This window comes from Aptenodytes patagonicus, chromosome 1 (genome assembly GCF_965638725.1).
Source record: "Aptenodytes patagonicus chromosome 1, bAptPat1.pri.cur, whole genome shotgun sequence".
In the NCBI taxonomy this organism is placed as follows: Eukaryota; Metazoa; Chordata; class Aves; order Sphenisciformes; family Spheniscidae; genus Aptenodytes; species Aptenodytes patagonicus.
In genome coordinates this window covers 113345922-113370885 of record NC_134949.1, presented here as the reverse complement: position 1 = coordinate 113370885, position 24964 = coordinate 113345922, and the positions used below count along the sequence as shown (strand labels likewise).

Sequence of the window (24964 nt, the reverse complement as noted above, 5' to 3'; positions counted from 1 at the left end):
GTAACGACTACTTAGGGATTCTCAAACTCAGGGGTTATTCACATGCTCTATGCATGCATGAGATTCCTGTATTGGAAATCCTTGAGGGAAGAATGGAGAAGGAAACTGCATGGGAGTCCAGGATACAACACCAGCTGCCTTCTTCGGTGCAACCACTTATCATCTTGAGTAGATCATAGTTCCATCTCACCCTCCAGTAAAAGGAAAAGTATCATCTTCTGCCCAGTTAGCTCAGGGGGTTAATAATTTTTCCATTCCTTCTAAATTAGACTGTATTTGTAAGAGTATTGGGAGGTGGGGTGGGGGGGAGCCATAGTGGAAGAATCAAAACTCAGCCAGGAAAACACCATTTGGGGCTGTCACTTTCTGGCACGTAGACAGTGTCTGTGTCTGCCAGAAGAGAGGCAATGGAGTCAAGTTTTTGGTTTTGCTTGTTCTTTCTAAATCGGAGTATCCTTCTGGAATAGGTGTAGGTGCTCAGTTCAGTTTTGAAAGAGGGAGTCTGCTGTGCTCTGTGATTGATTTCTTGTGTGTGTTTTTCTTCCCCCCTCTTAAGTGCCCACTAAAGGAAACAACTTGCAGCATGAGATAGCTGAAGGTACACCCAGCCATCACAGGAATGCCTGGTATGAGCCCCCCTCAGAACACAGCCTGAGCCTTTCTCCTTGTTGATTGGCATGGTCTCTGCTGCCCACATCTCAACCCTTTCTTGAGCACAAATTGCTTAATTAGGATAGAGTGAGGTAAACATTAGTTTTGTGATAAACATCAGTACTGAAGAGGAAGAATTAGTCCTATTATGACCTGAGGAGGGATTTTGAATTGGGCTGTATGATATGGAAGGTTTAACTCTTTATGGGAGGAAGCCCTTTCAAAAGGATTTAACATGGCCTGTAATTCTCTGTAGAATGTACTACTTTGAGTTTTGAACATTATCAACAAACCTTTGTGTATAAGAAAACTAATATTTTGGACTTGCATTTTGCATTTTTTGCTACTAATTTTGTTACACTCTGCTAACCATTTATCAAAATTTAGTCGTATCTGTTCTCTTCTCTGACTTAAGTCCCTCTGAAGTTTCAGAAACACTTCAGCTTTGGTGTTCTTACTGATACTGTTAGTAGGAATTTCTTAACACTAGTGGGATTTTATTCTCAAAAGAAACAAAGTAAGTTGGTAGACTTGTGTGGAGAGTATTATATATGTCTCTAGTCAATGTATGAAGTTTGCTTTTTAGTCCCATGTACCGTGAAGTTTTTAATCTTTTACTTTAATGGTGATTTCAGTCTTTTTCAATGCTGTGTATGGCGTCATGGTCTAGAGATACTTTTTAACTGCAAATTCTGTTAGATTTTAAATGTCTTTTTGTCAATAGAAGCGGGAATAAAAGACATCTTTTCTGAATATGCTCTAAGTTTATCTGTGCTTAGGTATAAATTCTCTGTGTTTTTTCGTATACTGGCAGTACAGATTATGGATATCTTTGCTGTACTGGTAATAGGATCTGGTAGCCACTGAAAGAGTCCATTCGTGCAGCAGTGGTATAATACCTTATTGCTATGGCGAGCCTTAGTTTAATGACCTGAGTCTTAGTAAAATGGAAGTCCAAACGTGGATTCACTCCGTAGAATGGATCCTTATTCCTTTCCTCATAACTTTCGGAGTAAATGAGGCATTGACAATATTTTTAAATATGTAGTGCCTAGAATATAATTAAGATACTGATGTTAAATTGCTTTTCTATGACTCAGCGAAACTACTGATCAGAAAATTGAGACAAATGTTTCACTAACCTGGAGAAGCTGATATACCTTGTATTTAAGAAGTGCAGTCCAATTGTACTAGTGTGGCAGCTCCACTCAAAGGATTTTCAGGATCCATGCTAGAAAAGATGATTTGTGCTAGCAATTAAAGGGGGCTTACAAGAAAAATGGGGACAAACTTTTATTAGGGCCTGTTGCAATAGGACAAGGGGGAGTGGCTTTAAACTAAAAGAGGGTAGATTTAGACTAGATATAAGGAAGAAATTTTTTACACTGAGGGTGGTGAAGCACTGGCACAGGTTGCCCAGAGAGGTGGTAGATGCCCCATCCCTGGAAACATTCCAGGTCAGGTTGGATGGGGCTGTGAGCAACCTGATGTAGTTGAAGATGTCCCTGCCCACGGGAGGGGGGTTGGACTAGATGACCTTTAGAGGTCCCTTCCAACCCAAACTGTTCTATGATTCTATGAATTAGGAGAGCTGACTTCATTTTTATGAAAGGCAATGCAAAGGCACAAACTACTGTGGTGTGTGTGTTGCAGAAAAACTCTGTCAGGCTAATATAGGCTAATTAAATATGCAGTAATGAACTATATCTGAATGACTGATGCTGAAGTTAGGAGTGCTGGACTTCGGTTTTCTGTTGGGTGACACTGTTCTTGCATTTACTCATCTAAATTTGTCTGTTAATAGCTGTAATGAGGAGCATAACATTTGTGAAAGGACTATTATCTTTTTCAGAAAAAAGGTATTGCAAAATTTAGCTAGTGTTGTGATACTGTTGAATTTTTTTGACAAAAGTTCAGTGGAAAATTGGGATACTGTGACTTGTCTTAGTGAAATTGCACTACATGGTAAAGGCTGTAATGGAAGGTTGGCACTGGGACTTTCTCCAGGGTGGCAGACCCAGCACAAATCTCTTCCACATACCTTACTTCTATAGGGTCTTCCCTCCACCTGCACCTCTTCCTTATTCCAGGACTTGAGTGACAAGGTAAGGCTTCATTGGAGAAGGTGGAAGACAGACCCCTGGTTAGGTACACTATGTAGAAATGCTGGAGCTGTTCAACTCTTGGTAACCACGTAACCAAGGTTGTGATGCAGTGTTGGTAGGAATTCAGGGATACTGCAAATGGGTTAGAAAAAGTACATTTGCAGATAAAAATGATGGACACCAAAAATCAAAGCGAAGAAAGGGATGAATACAGAGAGAAGAAAAAGGGAAATGGACCTATAATGATTTCTCAGACACTGGTGCTTGCAACGCACCTTTCAGGTGCGTGTCTGCCTATATTGTATTTGTATGTGTGTGTATATGCATGCAATCCACTGAAAATTTCTAAAGTGCTGTTGACATTTGAGATTTCCAAATAAAAATAGAGCTCATGAATGACTTCAGACACTTTGAACAGTTTAAGTTGCCAACAGTTGTACTAGAAATTTATGAGGGAAGGAATACTTTGCAGGTTTCAGTTGTGGGTTTTTGTTTGTTTGTTTGTGGATTGGTTTTTTTCCTTCTGTTTCTATACCTGAGCTGTCTGTGGAAAAGGGATACAATGCATACATATAAAACTATAAAGAGCTGTTAGCCAATGGGTGGTAAGACACAGTGGTTTTGGATGCCCATCTATTGAGTCTGCCAGATGAAAGGATGGGAGATGGTAGCCATGAGTGGAATCTGGAAGCACACAGGGATCTAGAAGCAAATGTAAACAGAAAGATTATTGGAACAAGGAAAAGATCACCATGCATGTATGTGTAAGACATCCTCCTTTAAGCCCAGTCTGCATGTGGTATGGATTTGATAATGCCTTAGAGGTGTATATCTGTAGTCCAACTCAGTTTTTTAGCTTTGAAATTCTCTGATATAAGACAGAACAATATCGGATGTGTACAGGTTTTCGTATTTTCTTTTCTTTGAAAATTTTTGTGGCATTAAGAGTAACTTGTGAGAACTCTGTGAAGCCTAAAGTTAAAATAAATTGTTCTTTCCTCCCTCTCTCCTTTTCTTTTTCTCTAGGATCCCGTCTCCGCCAGGAGGACTTTCCACCACGGATTGTTGAGCATCCTTCAGATGTGATAGTCTCTAAAGGAGAGCCAACAACTCTGAACTGTAAAGCTGAAGGACGGCCAACTCCTACTATTGAGTGGTACAAGGATGGAGAGCGAGTGGAAACGGACAAGGATGATCCGCGCTCCCACCGCATGCTGCTGCCCAGCGGATCTTTATTTTTCCTACGTATCGTGCATGGACGCAGGAGTAAACCTGATGAAGGAAGTTATGTTTGCGTAGCAAGGAACTATCTTGGAGAAGCTGTGAGTCGCAATGCATCTCTGGAAGTGGCATGTGAGTACTTTTGTATGATTAGCACTGTGTAAAACTTTATAGTTGCTTTTATGCTGTCATCCAGCACTTGTACACAGTCAGCAGTCTGGGAGATAACAAATGTAGATAAGTATGGCATTTTGTCATTAGCTATAGTTCTTGGTCAAGTAATTTCTATATGTGTTTATACAGTAGCAGTGGTCGTACAGAATACGTGATTTATACTGAAGCAAGGTTCTAGCCAGTGTATAATCATGATTGGCACAAACACGGACAAAGGCTAATCTTCCTCTAAAGAATAATCTAATTTTTAAATTATGACTAAAGTTGGTTATACTGAAACTAATGTGGAAAAATACCTATCATTTAATATAAGGTGCACTGTCTGTTTCTCTTTATCTAGTCATCTGTTACCTCAACAGAAGCAGACAGCTTTTTTGGTGACTCATGTTCTGTACTGCTGGAAAGCTCAATATATGCTCTGTCATAAACTTGATACAGGCCTCATTCATTATGTGAATGGCAAGTGAAATTGTTGGCCATTTCTCATATCATCCAGAGCAGTCTTATTCTTTATCGATTCTCTTTGTCTTAACAGAGAAGTCACCATGGGTCTTTCGAGACCACCCAGCATGCATGATCTGCTTCCAGTAGAGTTAGCAGAGACATTCATTATAGTCACATAGCAAACAAGCTAATCATACATAAAATACAATACATTGTACATTATTTTCTGCTGCTTAGTTATTCAGAATATCAACTAAGGGTAGCTGTGTATCTTCACATAAAGGTGTATTTTAGTAGATTTATGAATGCTTTTCTCTTGCTGGACTTCAGTTTTTCTCCCACAGTTCTTCATATGGCAGGAGTTTCACTAAAACGTGTTTGACTGAAGTAGGGCTTTAGCACAAATTTGTATTGCTTAGTTGATAAAGAATGGATTTAAGTACACGTTAGAAGTTATGTTAGTTTAAAGGGGGGGAAGCACAGAAGAGAAGTCTTTATTCCTGATGCAGTCTGCAGACTTTTATAGCTAATGTTATGTGAACTTGAGGCTTCAGTCTTCTCAGAAATTGCAGAAAATGCCATTTTTGAAATATTTAGATGGTGGTATAGGCCAAGTAGAACAGACTTGTTCACTACCTTTCAGTTGGCATAACCTAGATTCAGAACTGTTTCAAACAAAAAATGAAAACAGTTTTGGCACACATTCGAGGCACGAGTAAATGTGTATCTGCCAATAAAGGCATCACAGAATGTTATTCAGTTTTGGTAGGTATTTAGGAATCGAGAAGACAACCAATTTAAGGAAGGCTGAAATCTGGGTGAGTATGACTCTAGACAAATTTACTGGATTATTTCTGTCTTTGTACATGTGGTGTTTAAACTGTTGAGAAATCCCATGAGAGAGGCATAAACACTTTGAAATCTCTATTGCAATCCTACAATCAGACATCTCCTGTCGAAGTTCAGAAGATTGTTCAAGTTATACCTGGAGTCATCAAATTAAAGTGACTGATTATTTTAAAATTTAAAGGTGCTCTATATTTCGTCAGTTTTCACTGATCCCTACTTCAGTGGCTGCTGAGAGACTCTTGTTACAATATCCCCAGTCTCTGGAGTAACTGTTTTAACCACTGTAGCTGGTGGCAGGTCATGCATGAACTCTATGTGAGATAGTAGAAGATTTGAAAAATAATAAAAGCGTGTTTCATTGTCAGAGGTATTTTAGAGCAGGATCATAGAACATGAAACCTGAGATCTGAAACCATAGCCAAAGTTTTTGCAAGAGCAACATGCACCTGACACCAGATTATTTTACTGTTTTCATAGCTTTGCAATTTAACTGACTGAATTCCCCAATTAAATGGTTTAGCAGTCTAAAGCAGGCACTCCTGTTCCACTGCAACAGTGCTTTGTCTTTCCCTGAGCCATACCATGGCTGTGATTACAGGAAGGTCTTAATCAAAGAAAAAAAAAAAATGTAAATAATATGTACCTTGCTTGTTAATTTAATTTTAGAGATTCTGCTGGTTTTATGTTCACTGAGTTTAAAAGCACATGGCAATGTTCAACACGTGCATTTGCCAAAGGCATCCTCTGGAGGATAATTACAAAACTACCTGGTTTCCCTTAGTTTTGAGATATTTTTTAATATGATTTTTTGGTTCTAAATCAAGTTTTCAAGTGACTTTCAGAGAACAGTTATTTTAAGGCTTTTAACTGTTTTCTCTAATGTCAGCATTTCTGGACTGAAGAAGATGGGCAGGTCTGTACCAGTCCATTTGCCCGCTAGGGAAATGAGTTGTTGCTGACAGCCTGTTTTCAGCAGTGAGTCCTCATTCACCTGTTCTCAACTGCTGCTGAAAACTGTCGAGTGCAGCCCTGTCCACAGGAGCCGGGACAGCCGCATGCGATCGAGTCTTCCTTGTGCTATCTGTAATGGTGTTGAAAACTGCTCTTTCCACACTAAGCCAAGCTGTTTTCATCACCAGAAAAAGGACGGTTGTCCTTTGCTGACAACAGGGTTTTGGATTATTATCTGACTGTAGGTGGCCTCAAATTGTGCCATTAGAGACAAGCTGCTGCTTTTTACAGGTTTAAGTTTGAGTCTGCTGTTTTGGTGAAAGAACCAGTAATTGTTTTACTTTGCTTATTAAATTGTCAGTCGCCAATAATGTTCACTTGCAACTTTTGAATGATTTATGAAGAAATATTTATTGGGTTTATGTATCTGTTAAGTGTGTTCATGCTTATGCATTCAGATGATAAACAGTGTTAATTGTGGTTCATTCTCTTCTATTTCCTCCCCCCCGCCCCGAGCACCTGCCACAAAAGCACTGAGATGGATACATCAGATGATTTTCAATAATTATGTGTAAAGACAGAAGAAAAACTCTTAAGTGAAATTCAGCTGGGGCATACAGTGATTCAGAGCACAGTGTGGCCCATTTTGAATGCAATAATTTTGCCCCTTGTTTTTTTTGGAGTGATTTTTTGCAAGTTGCTGAAGTCCTTAAGCTCTTTTTGATGGAGTAGCAGTTAACACCTTTCCCAAACTTGATGAATTTAGGTACTAGCCCATCCAAAGCTTTTAAGTATGCTTTTAAATTCATGCCTATTCAGAGCATGTGCATACAATCAAGGGCAGATATTTTTGTGCTGAAGTATGTCCTCAGAAAAATTTCTCTGTGCCAGTGAAACTGAAGAACTGTGATTTGGGAAGTTACTTAAAAAACATCATTAACATACAGAATGTGCTTTTAGATTTTTTTTTGCCTTTAATTTAGAAAGTTTTTATTCCAGAAGATTTTTAGGAACAAATAGGAGTTTGTATTTGAAGGCACAGTTTAGGATTGATACAACTTATTCTATTTCATTCTTCTTTTAATGCATTAAGCCATGGTGTGCTTTGTGCGGGTTACTTTTTTCAGTAGGAGCTTCCTCAGAAGGAAAAAATAATGCTAATGTGAGCAGCAAAACCATTCTTCCATTGTGTATGTGGCAAATTCTGATGTAGTATTTGTATGTTTTATGGTTAAATCATTAAAAATAAATGTTCTAGTTCTAAAACAACTACAAAGAATTATATTCAAAAGAGTAAAATGTCTTTCTTTTGATTGTGTAGTAGAATTTTTTAATTTAAATTGAACAATATTGGCATTATTAGAAATATGTTGATGCTCAGATTTTCTTGGGAGGATTTTAGAAAGGGAAGTAGGTTTGAAATAGTTTGATCTTTTATGAAACTGCTTTCATATTTGAAAAGTTCATATTTTAAAATAAAAGCACGTTTTTTCACAATGTATGAATTGACACGGTTGAACCTATGTGGTGGTGTTTTCCAGTGGGAGTATCAGGAGACACATTTGCAATAGCGACTGTAGCTAGGATTTCAGTTGCAAGCACTGGGGCGCCACATGTAAGCAAGAGAAAGAGCATGAGGGTCCTTGCACTGACTCAGGCTGCCTCTGATCTAGCCTGAGTCAGCGGCAGCCCCCAGAGATAGCAGCTGTAGCCCCAGGTGTTAAATATGTGACAGCAGCTTGATCTATCGACCACTGTAAGAGGGGGCTTTGGCCTAAATGAAAATTCATGAAAAATTGATGAAGTCCCCAGATTATTTTTTTCCCTTTTCCAGTGCTGTGCCAATGCAGCGAGGAGAGATTAAATGAGGTGTTGAACGCTTTAGTGGCAAGGAGGTTGGGGTTCAAAGGTCAAGGGTCAAGGGAGGGGAAAAAAGACCAATTTTCTACCTTACTTTCCTTTAAAAGAAAACATGAGGCTTTTCAGATTAGCTAGGATTTGCTGCCTTTTTAATGTAAGAATAAAGCAGGGGAATATTCGCAAATAAGTTTTTCTGCATGGGTTGGCAAAGGGTAGGAGTGTGTGGGTTGGTGCTAATAGAAAACAGTGGAAGACTCTGAGTCATAATTCAATTGGAGAACTAGAAATAGATTGAATTTTGTAATGGCAGTATAAATTTGGGCTTCCATCTTTCTGTGCTTGAACTGAAGTCATTTGGAGAAAGAAGAGGTCTTGCATTATTTATATGTCACAGATTGCTTGAATAGCAGGCTTTGGAACACTCTCCAAACATAATGATCCTGTTTATGTTGGATCCAAAACTGAATTATGTTTTTATCTGTAACAAGAGAGGCTATAGTAGTACACTGAGTTTAGTGTGAAGAGTCACAGGTGTATTCCAAAGCAAGCACAAGCCAGATCTTAAACACGGGCGACAGTAATTTTACAAATAAAACAAATATGTTTTAATATTCAGTGAATAAAGGCTGAGAGGTATAAAATACATGCTATGCAATCATCTCTGTACCATAATGCTATTTGCTGGAGCATGTGCAAAAGGCTGCAATAAGTTCATAATAATGGAGTTAATAATTTCATTTAAGATATTCAGGGTAAAGACCACCTGTAAAATAGGATAAAAAAAGAGCACAATGTATGTGACTGTAAAATGGGTGGATTATTTTTTTCATCTAGTTCCTGTTCAACATACGACTTAAATATAAAAATTGTTATTAATTCTGTTGCTGGTAATTTCAAAGTCTGATTTGCTTTGGGGTTCCTTTCACATGTGGAGAGTACATTCTGTTCATTCACTTACACCCCTCTCGCCCTCATCCTTCGCAGCAGAGTGTGAAAAGCTTCCTGTCTGAGCTGGCAGTCTTTTGCTCTCATCAAGACAGAAGTAATTATTGTAGAAATTGAAATGCTGGAGACTGTGGTCCTGTGGATGGGCCATATCAGGACATTGAAAAGCATCATGCTTTTTCTTACTCTGCGTTTCTCTAAGAAGAAATATAACAAACCATGGCTATTTTCACAACATGCTTAATGAAAATAAAATTCCCCTTGTAGAAGAAAATAAATAAAATTGTATCTGATTAAATAATTGGGGAAAGGCAGATTTCATAAGGTGGGGGGAACACTTCAAACCTCCTCTGTACTTCTGAAGCTTGCAATAAGCAATTTCTGTTGATTAGGATGAAGCCATTGGGAATACCATTGTTAGAAACCATTACATAATAGAGCATTTCTGTATAGGACATAATTTAATTCTTACAGTCACTATTAGAAATTAAAGAGGTTAATAAACACAAATGAGTGAATCAGATAAATCAAGATCTGACTGATGTCTCATCACAAAGTTTCTTTTTGAGTCAAAAAAAGTAGTTCTGATTATTTACTTTATTAGTTTAGCTTTTAGCTGAGTATGTGTTTCTACTACTTTGAATTCATCTGGGATAAGAAACCTAGATATTTGAGAGGGTGTGATTTTTGTACCAGTAGCCAGAGTGAACTAGAATTTTTATGATAGAAGTGCTCTTCATCAGGATAAACTAAACTGTATCTCCTGTTGTTAACACATTTCTCACAAACTGTTTAAGATTGTGCTTCAGCATTGATGCCTTCAACGTGGACAAAAACAGTACTTGCCATCACCATCCACTAGGATTTAGACAGGTGACTGCATCATTACATCTTCATTTCTTATCCTTTGAGCTCTACTTGGACATGCAGATTTAAATGTTTAGTTCAAGGTTAAAAATGCTAATGACTCCTCGCATTTAGGAGCTATCACACTGATGGTAGATCCAAAGATATTTAACATGATTTCAGTCATAATATCAAGCTGTACAGTGCCTGTAGGTTTCTCCAGACCTTGTTCTTGTTCTCCATTTTCTTTTTCTTGCTCTTTTCATACTGTGGTCATCTCATAATAGATTTTTTTGGTAGGTGTTCACAGCACAATGAGCTCTAAAGAGAGATACGCAGGTTCACACAAAACAAGCAGGCTTGGGTACCAGAAGAGTGTTCATTGTGAGCACTTAAGCTCAGCTGGTTACGTGTGCCAAGAAGGGTACACCAGCCCAGGAAAAAGTTTCTTTAACAACTGGAAGTTGGTTCCACAATGTGAATTATTTCCTTCAGAACTGGTTAGTATGTCTTTGCAATGTGCTCTCTTGCACTGTGTAGTCATACAGTCTAGTATCATCCACAGCGTTCCTGTAGTAGAAATAGTTTCTCACATCCAGAAATGGTTAGAGGAGCTTTCTGTAGGATCTCGAAATTATTCCTTGAATTCTTCTCCCAAGGATCTACCCTTTTTCCCCACCTAAAAGAGGACTTTCAGTGTTACATTTTTAGAAGCTATTTGCAGTACGCTCAATCTGATTCTGCTTCTAATAATTTCTTGCACGTTTCCTCATTTGATTTTTATCGGCTCCCTTCTTCCCCTTGCCTTTGATTTTATTTTATTTTTTTAAATCAAATCCTGCTGTTTATATATCTTTGAATGCTCTACCTGTTAAAACGTTGAAAGCTAAGGAACTACTGATGACTTTACAGAAACCTTGAAAGAGTTCAGCTATTCACTAATCTGTTAGTGTGCGCGTCCATCATGTACTGATTTTTTTTTGTTGACATTTCTCTGATTTTTAGTTCATCTGGGAAATAAAGGAGAACAAGATAACATTGCATTTTTACAACTCTGTTCCCTTTGCTCAGGAGCCTATAAGCACTATTTGAATGTTAATTGAAATATTAGCTATTGTTGGCGTATGCTTGAGACGTACTATTCTGCGATGTCGGATAGGCTTAAAAAAAGTACTCATTTGAAGCAGTACTTCAGACCATTCCTTTGCAAATGTTGCATGATCTCAATTCTAACAAAGGTCATTACTGTGGTAATTAACAGTAATTATTAGGGTGAGATTGGTGGATGGTTTTTATATATATGTTGGTATATAGTTTTTTATTCTGATAATGATTATATTTGTTTGAAGGCACCAGAACCTTATGCTTCTTCCTTTTTTTTTTTTTTTTTTTTCCCCTCCTCTTTCTGTCTTTGTTCAGGTATGTTCTTCCCCCTGTCCCTGTTCCTAGAGGACTAAAATTTAGTCATGGCTTTGGTGATACTTCCACTTCAAATGCTCCCACAGATGTCATACTTTGAATAAGTTTCTAATATTTGGAATTTATGTGGGAAATGAAGTTGTGGTTTTGTTCCACTCCTCTTGCTTGAATTTTTCAAGTGGCAGTGATGTGAATGTATTGGAAATTTGGAAATTGCTTCATCATGTTAGAGGAGGGAAGCGTACACAGTCACTTTCTGCTGTCTCATAGATCTGTCTGCCACTGTACAAAGGGATGCAGAGATGTAAAGAACTGGATCGCTGAGTCCCCTGTATTCTACACAGCTGTATTTTGTAATTCCATTCAGAAACATTTCAAGCTGCACTTTGAAAAGCAGTTTGATTGCTTTCCCCTTCATCCCCGAGCTCACTCCATCCCCTGTTTCTGTTGGAAGCCTGTCTTGGAAATTAAGTCTTCCAATGATGAGAAAAATAGTTCTAATGTTTCCAATGTAAACATAAACATGCTTTATTTATGCTTGTTCTTGTGATCTGATTTTCCTTTAGTTTAGTAGTTTTCTCTCCTTTGTATTTATAGACCACAGTGGTATCACTTCTCATCTCTGCTATTGCTAAGTTAAGAAAAGCTCATGTCTTCTCTTGGAAAGTATTTGCTTGACCCTAGTAGTCATTCTTCACCTGTTCTAGTCTGCATCCATTTTCTGAGACATGGGTCGGTAGACTGCATATAATATTTCAAGACTTGCATGCTGTACGTTATGAACTAATGTTAATAACTACCTTCACTGTTCCCTTATCTATCAGTCCTGTGATCATGTTTAACTTTTTTTAAGCATTTGGTAGCTCATAGTCATTTTATAGTAATCTGATGCGGATCTTTCTCTTCCTCTATAATTTGTAACAGATGAGCTTCTACTTTACATTAAACTTCCCTGTGATCAGTTTGAAAGCATGTGACCTTGCACTTTCTATTATTCCACTTTATCTAGTGTCTCCTACACTAGTCTTCAATGTCATCCAGTTCCTCCTGTTTAATGTGATCCTCTTGGTGGGTCCTGCTGGGTTTGTTGTCTAGTCTTGTATGCCAAAGTAGAAAGTGGCCTTGGCATTCAAAATTGGCAATTTCTTAATTCACCCGCATCTTGCTGGAGGACTTTGCTTCTACTAATTGGACTTGAACCTGCCTCTTGCCCACCCCTTATGCAAAATCATTTGATGAAACACATGGGAAAGAAACAAGTTTCTGTCAGCCTGTGAACGTAATACCAACCCAGCAAGGTTGAGGCACATGAACATTGCTTGTGGGAAGGAAATAGTTTCCCTGACTCTCATTCTGCTTCTGTTAATCTCAAAACACGAATCCATACATGAGAATCTGATGAAAAATATTCCCAGTTTAAGTGGATAAGGTGAGTAGCAATCTTGCAAAAGAATTTACATTGGTTAATCTTTTGAATTATTTTTTAGATCATAATCTATGCAAAAAGTTCCCCATCTGCTGTATACGTGCACACACACAAGTATAATTTAGAAGAATGTAGGCGTGGAAAAAAACCAAAAGAATTCATTGCAACCCTCTGACTTCAACTTTTGGAATTAATTATTCAGTGCTATACGTAGTGCACTTGGTGACTGACAGTATTATAAAACCCTAAAGCTGACAGAAAATAGGATGATCACTTTGTATTTTAGCAGAGACAGATATTAAATGGAACTTTAGGTGTGGTTAGAATGTAAGGATTCCTGTGTTTTGTCCAGAGGAGCACTGTTGAGATAGAAATTATATAAAATTTCTTAGTTTTTATTTTATATGGAAGAAAGACATTAGTTATGATGAAAGAAATTAGTGTCCTCAGAACAGCTTTCAATTTATTTCCATGATAGATGTAAATTCTTCACAGGTTCTACATGCACATATAGCCTTTGGGATAGGCAGATTATCAGCTGTTAGTATGAAGAGACATTTTGGTTGCAATATGGTCACACAGTGGTCTTGAGAATGATACTTTTTTATTGTTTCTTAGTTTTGAAAACTGGGACTGTGACCTCAGTTTTCAGGAGACCTTTCCTCTTTTACATTGGAGGCAGTGGCATAATGCCCTACTGGGTCACACCAGTTGGTCCCTCTAGCCCAATGGTCTATCTTGGATAGTGACAAAGACAGACACTGTTTAGGAGAACACGTGAGCTTAAACACTTCCAGTGGCTCATTCCCCTCATGGATTCTGGGGAAGTACAATTGTTTTTCTCAGTTAGAATCAGAAAAAGGCACAGATAGTAGAAAACCTGTAGTAGTTGAAAGCATCTGATATGGGTGAAACTGTCACCTTAGTCATTGAGATATTTATCATCTTTACTGCAAGATTGTCTTTGTGAAAGAGATGTGTACATAGAGTTAAGAGTTTCCTTTCTTTCTCTGCACCTCGCTTTTCTCTTGAAGTATAGAATATTTAGAATGTTTTTAAATTAAGTTGATAACAAAGCCCATATGAGAGCACAGTTTGAGTATAAATTAGAAGTTACTGAAGCAAACTGGAAAGTTAAATGAACCTTTTCAAGGTATGTCAGGATGGCTTTTTCTTCTAGCAAAGCATCTTGGGTATTATAGAGTAAATGGCAAAAAAATCTAACTTGAAATTATTTTTTGAAAGTATTTGCTTTTGTGTTCCATCTATGTTGTTTCTAACTCTGTCTTCTCATTTCTATGTATTTCTTTTATATTTCAAATTTCGGACCAGCAACTAGAAATCATGTCTTCCTCAAGTAGTCTAATTCTTGGGTTGGTTAAATTATGTTCGCTCTTTGGATTGTTGGAGGGGGAGATAAGTAGCCTGCAGGTTGGACACTCAGCTGGGAAATGTGATTTAAGCCACTCTAGGTGCTAAAGATACATATGTTAGAGGCCCTGTTCATTCAATTAGCATATACAATTCTTATTCTACTGTAGAAGCAACTTAGTTACCTGATTCAAACCTGTAAATTCCACTCCTAGAGATGCATGCCTAAAAGTCAGTGGTGGCAATACTGAACATCAGTCATGTTTTCTTTGAGATTCAGAGCCGTCTGTTCGAGGTCATGTATCACGTTGATTGCAGAACCCCGAGCAGAAGCTAAATCTTTTGATTGGTAGTATGATATCTTAAGAATATGAGGGATAGTCTTAATTTTATTTGCCTCCCTCTGCCTACTATAAAAAAAACAGGTGACTTTCTTCATGCTTTTGTTCAGATTGTGTTCCCATTTGAGCAACATCTGATTCTGAAGGTATTAGTTCCTGTAAATTTTGGACTTTTTAATAGATCTTATATGTATTACGTAAACTTTGATTCTATCAATCTTATTGAAAGATGTGGAAGCACCACACCCCCTGGGAGCACTTAATATAAATAAACTTTTCACAAAGTGGGCCATAGGGAAAGAAATTGCAGAAATACAAACAAAAAGGTTTCCTTTGTCTCTAAGAAATTGACATCTTACAAAAACAAAACAAAAAGCAAACCAACCAACCAAAAAAACCAAACCACCAAACACCACCACCACTCCCTCACCCCCCAAAAAAAGCAAACAAAAAAACCCAACACAAAAAATGGGGGGTGGTAGTACAGTTTGATCTGCAAATTGTTGTAGAATTACTTCTTTCCCTACCACTGTCATTAGTCTAAATGATAATCTCTGAATTATCTAAATGATAAAATCTGAAGCCCATGCTTTTACATTTGTTGTGAAATAGGAAATGGGGAGTTTGGGACAGAGCCCTGCAGTTTTTTTAATCTGGATTTTCTTATCAAATAACTTGGTCAGATTGTAAGAACTTGTTTTCACTTGCTAGAATAAAAGCTTGTCTTTTGACTATTCTTTGTATAATTCACTTGCTAATTTTGCCATTCACCAAAATATTTTGACTGGTTATCATAAATACACTGTGCATATGTGCAGATCTAGGTTTATATGTCACTTTTCTCATTATACACCTGCATACTGAACAAATGAGAGCTTGGTTTCTGTTGTATTAAACCCCTTTCACAGTTGTTTTATTCCAGTTCTGCAGATGTACTTAAAGATAGTTTAATAATACTAATTTTCATCTCTCTTGGAAATAACTTCACTTTTGCAGAATGGTTCATTATGAGGAATGGATGTAAAAAGTAGAAGTTAAGAGCTATGAGAAAGGAACAGTTTTGTATCAGCATATCATCAAGTTCCTAACAGTGACATACAGAACTGGTGAACAAACAGGATATAGTGTGCAATATATTTATTAATAACATTATTTGCTAAAGTTATGGGAATATGAACTCTCAAATTATAATGAAATATTGGCAATATTGTTTAGGACCTGTACAGTATACAGCTATTTAACTATCATATATATTTTATATATATAATTTTATATATATATAAAATATATGTGTATATATGTGAAATACATATACACTATAAACATACATCTTTTAAAAAGTAGGCTCTATCATTGATGCACACTAAAATCCCTAAGTAATGGACAGTATAGGGTTTTTTGTGTCATCTGTCTCTGTGCTTCAAAGAAGCTTCTTTGTCAGGCACACAGTGTGCACAATACAACTGTGGTATAAAATGTGTGTATTTCCATTCACTATTACTGTATACCAGAGCCAGCCTATGACATTGTGTACTCTTTTTGCTCCCTTTCCATTAGTTCCATACATATGGAAATAGTTACAGAAGAAATACTAAATTGATTTTTTTTTTTCTGATTTTTAGTGGTCCTCTCTTCAGCCTTCATGCTTCTGCTGTGATACGTATTGGATATTTGTAAAAAAAACCCCATTTCTTTTCTTTTCTTTTTCTAACCAAGTAGACTAAAAACAACCCTAGGAACTCAAGGGGCAGTGTAAGTAAGGATCTGTACTTGCTTCCATACATAGCATCAACTGCAGGGAATATGTGTACACTTGTGCCAGCTGTTTTTCCATTGCCTATCCCAAACTCCTCAGTTGAGGTGACCTCTGAAGTGCCTGCTACAGTGAGTGATGGATTTAATGAGATCCAGCGACACCATGACCCTGACCCCCTCGTGGCCTTGGTTTCACTCATCCATCTTCCTAGCCCCACAGGCTGTGATGTGCTGTGTGGAGACAGGATTAAACAAGTGTGAATAAACAAGTTCAAAGCTTTCTGTCGTGGCTGCCAACACAGAACATCAGGAAAATGAGACATTAATAACCCAATGCTGGGGAGGCATATTGTTTTGCCATAGGAACACCTGGGGAAAGTACCACTTTCTATGCCATCAGGTTTTTGCAGGCCAGGAAAAGTTTGCTTAAGACTTCTGTGAAGGGTGCAAGATTTGGCCTGCCATTCTTCTTAGTCATGAAGCTGGCAGCAGTCAGACCAGAGGTAGAATATATCATCCAGAAGGGTGCTGAAAAACAAGCAGCACCCTTTGCTTGTATCGTTTGTTATTTGGGCTTTGATTCATCAGAAGTGACTGGAGGGTTTTTTTTGTGGTTTTAACCTAATCTATTTACAAGGAAAAACAGTCGGAGATGTATTGCCAAGATTATTCTTCTAAGGAAAATCTTACAAGAGGAGTTTTGAACTTTGTCATAAACAAAACTTTTTTGCTATGATTTCAGGTTGAATCTGTATCTGTGGGTAAGTTGCTGAGGTAAGATACGCTTTTCTGGTTTTGACAGTGGTTTAGGTGGTGTCTGTCTTCTCTTTGTCAAGACACTCTCTTTACCCCGTGGCACATTCTGATCAGTTGGCTAGTCGGTGATTAAATACATTCATTTAGTTCAATGGGTCAGAGCTGTTGTGGTGGGTAGAAAATTACTGATGGATTATCGGTTTCATCACCTCTGACATCTGGCCTTAGCATAGTTTATCATCTGAGAATTCATAACACATTTGCCTGAGCAATAACATGCTCAGCTACCTGTGCAGTCATGGATCTAGGTACTGGGAACGTTGTGTTCAGGATTGATAGGACAGATGTCACAGAAATTAGAAGGACATCATCTTTTTTGGTGATAAAAACACCCATTAGTACCAACTACTAAAGAGTGTGCTAGGGTCAGTAGCAAGCTTAGTAAGTTACAAAGCGGTAATTCACAGTTATTTGTCTTTTCCTGGAGTGTTTCAAGAAATAAAAGTGCTTTTCAGAATTGGAGGAGCTTTGGCTTTAGAGTAACTGGACACTTATGAGGCAGAAAATATGTAATGATTTTTGAAGTCTAAAACTAGCAAATTCATACTGAAACAGGTATCTTTTTAGAGACAGGTATCTTTTTCATTCCTGTTACACAGTAAATCTTATTATTACTGACTGACAGCGTATCTAAGATTAGGTGTTTTTCTGGAGTTCAATCCTGAAATTACTGTGAGTAAGCCCAGTTGGAGATGGCACATTACTGTACTTCTAGGTTACAAAAATCAGAGACTTCTTATATTGAAATCTGTGACAAAACAGAAGGATGCCCGAGAGATCCAGTGAATGAAGAAGGAGGACCATTTTAGACACCTGAGCACTGTCAAGGTTAGCAAAGTAACAGTGGCTGTCATGGTGGGGAAGTTATTCCTCCAAAAATTCCTCTAATATTTGAGATCCACCCCTCAGTGGTTTCTGTTGTTGTTCGTGCAATTTTTATTTGTGTCTTATTAAACTAAAGAGATTTCCACTCTTCCTCTTGTGGGAGTATTACTCTGCTGGTTTGTCTACTTGATCACTAAACAGAAGATCCCTCAAATATCTCTGACTTCAGAGATTCGGGGAGCACTCATGCCTTCTGTATTCTGATCTTTAGAGTATGAATTGCTATTTTTTCTACTTACTTCTCCATACTTTCTTGTAGCATTATCTATCCCCATAGCATCTTCCCACCATATTTCTACAAATCCTTTTCAAGTGTGGGGCATAAACATAAAGCTAGTTTGAGATTGCATATATAGATATCCAACAGTTCTTTTATCAGTTAATTATTTTCTTCCACAGAAAAATTTTGCTACAATGTCGGAATGGCTGGTCAAACAAACTCCTGCACTTTAGCCTGTGATTTTACTGACTAATTCTTGTGTTTCTCATTTGAGTTATGCACTTCAAAAAGGGAGTTGATTTTCCCATTAGGTGTGCTACCTGTTGTGTACAAATAATTAGAGAGGAGGATGATGAGGAGAGAAAGAATGGTAAATGACTGGAATGAAAAAGAAAGGGCAAAGATTTGTTAAGAAAAATACTTTTTGTTCTTCAGTAGTTAAGGCTCTGTGGGAAGACTTTTCTTTTTCTGGCTTTATTGGAGCATCTTATGATTTTTTTTTTTTTTTAATCATTTCAGAGAGAAAAGCAACTAAAGCTGTTATTTCCTCCTGATGGCATATCCTTATTTTAAGTAAATACTCAAAATATAAAGCAACATTAGAGGCCCTGAATAAAAGGGTGATACCCTCCCCTGTTATTGAAATAACTTAATGTGTGGAGCTATGTTGGAAGACAGCAGTTATAGAACATCTGCTATATTCTTCTTGTCTGTTATGTATCATAGTTCACTGGAGAGACACTTGCAATGTAGTTGTATTTATTTACCTTAATTCAAGGATGCTTCTATCCTGTAACTTTGAGTTTACTAGCTTTCCCTGATACTGTATACATCTTGAACATTAAGTGACACTTAAATGTCACTTTATAGGGTTTGAATAGTTATCTCTCCCTTAAGGCATATTTTGTAGTCTTGATAATGAAAGGATGAGAGGTATAGTTTTGCAAAATGTGTTGTGATGTGCAGTGATCTTCCATAGTGGAACTGGACACCAACTTTGGCTAAAGTTACTGCTGCTGAAGTGGAACCCAGTGACAGAGTATGTATTTAACAGCTGCACAAAGGGGTGTAATAGGAGTGTGCTATCCTACTGTTGCCATCTCAAATATAGCATTTTCTTTGGGGAAATACTTGAAAATGGTATATTCAACATGCCATAGGTGACTTGCAGAGAAACGTCATTAAAACAGCTGAAAAGTTTATATCGCACCTTAAGTCCACTTATTTATAAATTGATGAGTTGTTGGTGCTCCTATCCTAAGGTCTTTATTTTCACAAAGTTGTGTGTACCTACAAAGACTAATCTTGGTGTCAGAAAGTGACATGCAAAGCCCAGTCCTTCCAGCAGACGCTTGATTTAAAGCAGGTGAAAATGTGCAAGTGATTTCGATCTAATTTCAGTAAGAACTTTATTAATGGAAATGAAAACATTATTTATCAATAATAGAAATAGCACCAGCTTCTTGGCCCAAATATCAGATATACATCATGTACTATAAAAGAAGTAGAAAGGGAATAACGGACGATTGCTTCAGAAACAAGTCAAACAAATGTCAGTTCCAAATGGCTGTATGTATTGAGGAAAATTATGAAAATTAACAGGGGGAAAAAAAATAAATGCCCAAAGTACAAGTATCAAACATGCTTCCCTCCCCTCCCCCTTCATGGCACTCCTATGTTTCCTATGTTGTGAGTGACTTGTGAAGCAAGTTTATCTAGTACTCTTTTGGGATGTTGACCTCAAAGACACAATTGAGCGTAACGATGTATGTAGTAGCAAAGTGAAATCTAACATTAGTGAAGAAATTTCAAGTTTGTTTGTCACCATTATTCTTCATCTTGCAAAGTGGTCCAGACAACACAGCCAGAGTGGGATTTCATTGTATGTGGCTTTGAGCAAATATGACTTTGAAGTCCAGTGGGTTATAAATTAATAACAGATGATGAGAGGGAATTTTTAGAGAAGTGTTACTTTAATCATTTAGAGTGTAATAAAGCTTCTATGTTGGCATTATACCAGCTATTAACAAATGTCTTTAGTGGGCTAATAGTCATGTTTAAGGTTAAAGGAGTCATAACCCTTAATTCTTCCAGTTCTTAACCTAGTGTGTTTTATTTCTGGGAGGCTTAAGAGCCTATTTCTTTTCCTTTCCACTTTTTTAGGTCTCTCAAGTACCTAATTCCTATCCTTCTTTTAAATCATAAACAACTTTAGGATCCATTTAATATAGCAATTCCATGGAGACATCTTTTAATTCCAAATAGTTTACAAGTATGACATTTGAAACCTTTAATGTCATGTGCAGCCAAAGGGGAAAGATGCTTTGAGAGGACGTAAAATGATTGATTTTTTATTTATTTTTTTTCCCAGAGGATTAAACTACAGTTTTATTACTAGTACTAAAATAAAAGTCAGACTCAAACCTTACAGTCAGTGCTTGTATCACTTAACCAATGACTGGATCTTGTTCAAGCTCTTAAGTTTTCATGGGTTCAAAATGCTGTCACTATGAAAATAAAGCTGAGTTAAAGCTTTGTAGAAACAGAGTGCAGAAACAAAATTTCTTCTTTTTATTCAGTTTGTAATGTCCATTGTATAGATTTTGATTTCCTCCTTTTAGCTGATATTCCTTCCAGGTTTTGATTAGAATGGATGAGAAAGTGCTATGGTTTCAGTCCTTTCTTCTGCTACAGACTTGTATGTATTACGAGCCCTATTTTACAAATTGTTAGCCGATACTTCTTTATCTCAAAAGAGTTTGTGAGGCTAAGCATACTGCTGATGTGAAATGCTAAAATAATGCTAGTATGGTAGGTAGCTGTAAGACATTCTGTCCCTGTTGATATAAGAGCACTGTTTACCCGTTGGATATGATCAGTGTATAACTGTACGCACAGCTTTGTACACAAGTTGTTCTTTTAGCCCAGAGAGACTTCACATGCGTACAGCTGCTTATTTTCTTACGTGTCTGCAAAGGTACCCTAGTTTCAACTGCCTGCTTGATTCTTCTTTTGATAAGTGTTTTGAATATATCGAGAGGGGAAAAATGATAAGAAGGCAGTAATCTAGAGGGGATTATCCCGAAGCGTGGAAGAATATATGCAGTACTTGAAATTACTTTTAACCCAAGTCTGATATTTGACTTGCTTGAGAGTTGATAATATCCTTTTGAGATCTCTGCCTTATAATCAACCTCATTAATTCTTGTGACTTCTCTTGTTTCTTTTTATTGACACACAAGATGTATTATTTTAGAAAATGAATTCCAGTTCTTTGTCACAATTCCCCGTTACAAAAATGAAGTAAGGTTAAACTACACATATGCTTATAATATGACAATAGTTCTGCTCTTTCACTGGGGGAAGCATGCAGGAATTATCAAGTTAGACCCTAGAATTTGCATCAATTGTTGTGATGTCAAAGCTGCCATATTAATATTCTTAGTTTTCCATTTCAGTGGTTAAGTATAATACAGATCAATCTAATGACGTTTTAGGTACACTAGGTATTTCTTGCTTTTACAGCCGTATGGTCTTGAGTTAAAAATAAGCTTTTTAAAACGTATAGTCATAACTGATAAAAACTTGTAGTTTTAAATGAAAGGGGAGTTTAAATGAAAGGGGAGTTTAATCAGGAAGGAAATTAAGTACATAAGATTTGTCTGATTTTCTTAAAACTGAACACGCTATTTTTCTATTGAAAAATAGTGTTTAAATCTTTATACATTTATAGAGTTTGTTTTGACCAAGTTTTTAGGTGGCCTTAGATGGGCCTATGAATGAAAACTGTCGTTACAAAAGGGAACTATCTTTAACAGTTATTGGGGTAGATGATGCTCATTGCTCTAATACCTAGGTTTATTAATGTATTTTCCCAACTAAATACTGAAAGGAAAAATAAGAAAGCTTCCTAAAAATGAATGCAGTGCTTAGATTGTTAGATTCAAAGCTGCAAAAACAAAGCCTTCTCAAATTTATGCTAGGAGTGTGACTTTTTTTTTTTATATTATAGTCTAACCTAAGGCTTTGTTCAGTATACTGTGTTTTGCTAATACTACAAGCATTAAAGTATATTAAAAAACAACAAAAAAAATTCTTGTGATCTCTCATCCTGACAGTACAATGGTCTGGTGATATAATGTCACAAACCGTGTCTTTAAATGGATTTAAATTGAATATGGGTGGCCTGTATTTCCTTTTTCCTAACTCTTCTCCACCTTACTGGTCTTCAGGCTGGTATAAGCCTGCATTGCTTGCATTCTATATATGCAAGATAGACAATTGTGGACACTTTTGGGGTGGTTGCCAGCCAGGAGCCACAGGAAATTGTGTACTCAGAAATGGTGGGGGTTTTTTAATATAATTAAATGTGAAGAGGAATCAGCAACAGAGAATCAAACCCTGTCTCCTAAATGTAAACTATGAGCAGTTTTGATGAATAAACTAGCCTGTCTTTCTAATTTACTAGTTTTTAAGAAATTTAACCACTCTATTTCCTTATGAGTCCCTGTGGAGATGCTTTTGAACAGAAGAAATTGTAGTTTTTAGACAGTACATGAGTATTGATTTTTTTTTTTTTTTAATAATTTTTTTCCTGTTTTCTTTAGAGCTTTAACAGGTTCTAGTGTAGAAGATAATTATTTTGCTGCTACACATTTTTATTAGGGAATAACATACTATTGGTTTATCTCAAGCTATTTAACATTTTTAAGGGCTCTTTCCTAAACTTCATTTCAGTAAGAGGCAGGTGTGTAAAGATAAATGAGAAGAAGTTATTTTGGCTCCTTATGGCATGTACATTTGAAAACTAATACAGTGTGATTTCTAACAACTGACACTTCTTTCCGTAGCATCTTTGAAATGAGCTAGCCTAGGAACCTTGGACTATCTTTAACAAATTTACTTTTGGGTGAAGGTTCAGTTAAAGAAAACGTAGAAGTGCATGGAAGCAGGAAGGAGGGTGATTTGTGCTTCTGATTTTCTATTTCTGGCTGTTTCTGACTTTTGGTTGGCATGCATGTTTGAGAGGCACTCATGGCTCCTGTCATGCCACATCTAGGTTGCTCATAGAAACATCAAGTCCTGACTTGTTTGCTGAAGTGCTTAAGTATGCTTGGGTGTCAAATCTTAGGTTGCAAGCCACTGTTTGAATAGCCTAGGCTAGCAGAAGCAAAAGCAGGGCAGCTTCATTTGTCATGTAACAACGTAGATCTGTTCTTTTCTTAATTCCGGTGTGGCAGAGGCACATTTGCCTGTGTAATGCGCTTGTTTTGGACAGTGTAAAGTGAACTATTCAGTTATGTCTGTGGGGAGTGTGTGTTTTATATATATGTCTTATTTACATATACATTTATGTAGTTAAAAGGTGGCCTGTCAAACATTAATTCTGCTTTATTATAGTGGTGTGTAATTACACGGCCATGTACATCATTTTCTGATGGACCACAGTCTGACTCAGTGCCCAAAACAGATGGTGCTTGGTTATTTTTTGTACCTTGCTTGTTCAATGTTTTGCTCATGCTTCAGTTGCTGTGTATTGCTGAAGTCTTAATTAAGTGGGGTGGTATTTTTTTTACCTCTTTAAGTTTTCAGTGCTTATCTTGAGTATAAGAAGTAGCACTAGAAATATTTTGCAGACATAGAACAAATACAGGGCTAGCTTGTGACTTAAGCAGTACTGGCCAAATAGGCTGTGGCAAATGTAGAGCTTGGGTCTTTCAGACCAATAGCGGTATTCTTCATCCTTCTATGGCTCGCATGACTTCTGGCTTGTCCAGGGAATGGAAGAAGTGTGGCTTGATGTTATGATCATTTAATGTATCGAGCAAAGACTGGAAGGGAACAGTGGAATTTGAACAGCTTACTAATTCTGTCACAGCTCTGACTTATTCTGTCAAATTCTCAGACTAGCGGTCTGGGCCAGAGGACAGGTCAGTAAATTTTCATTCATTTGGAAGGGGCTTTGCAACAGATTCTAGATGACTAAAGGCCCTGTAGGAAATGAGGAGGTAGTCACCACTTGGTGAGACCATATCATAGTAAAATTATACAAAGAAATAATACAAGTAGTAATAAACTAGTTCCTTTCTATAATAATTTCCTTAGCATAGGTTTCTTTCTCTTTTTGAGCAAAATTTTCTGTGTTTGTAAAGAAGAAATAAAATCTAAACTGATGACTCCATAGGACTCCATAGCTTTCTAGCAAGTAGGCTAATGAATATTTTTTTCTATAGCACGTAAATATGAGCTGAAGTACTTTGTTAGACCATGGTCTCCCTGTACATGCACTTTTAACCTGTTACGCACCTTTCACCTACCTCTCTAAGGACAAACAGTAGTGAACTATCTGTTATTTGTATCTGCGTTTACATTTACACACACACAGCCAGTGGATGCTGATAAGTTATCCATAGATCACACCAGAGAATCCAACACATGTTAACAGCCTTGCAGAACTCTGGCAACTCCCATTTAATAATAAGCGAAACACAAAGGAATGCATCGATATTTCTGAGCCTTCCTCTTATGAATGTTCCCATTTTCACTTGAACTCCTGATCTTTTTCACTCTTCAGGTAGGAAAGTGGCTTTAGCTTCAGCTTCCCTAAAATAGCTGTTGTTACTGAGTTTTATCTTTAATTTTTTTCCCCCAAATTTCACATTTTATCCATTATGTCTAAAATTTG

The 24964-nt window shown here is 37.1% G+C and overlaps 1 protein-coding gene across 14 annotated transcripts in view; it reads left to right on the top strand.

Moving 5' to 3' along the window:
- The window catches only part of ROBO2 (roundabout guidance receptor 2), a 484548-nt gene that overhangs the window by 55823 nt on the left and 403761 nt on the right, over positions 1–24964 (top strand). For all 14 annotated transcript variants that reach the window (XM_076352017.1, XM_076351963.1, XM_076352000.1 and 11 more), the window contains exon 2: positions 3783–4109. In XM_076352017.1, coding sequence (XP_076208132.1) covers positions 3783–4109 — 327 coding nt within the window. The remainder of the gene's footprint in view (positions 1–3782; positions 4110–24964) is intronic.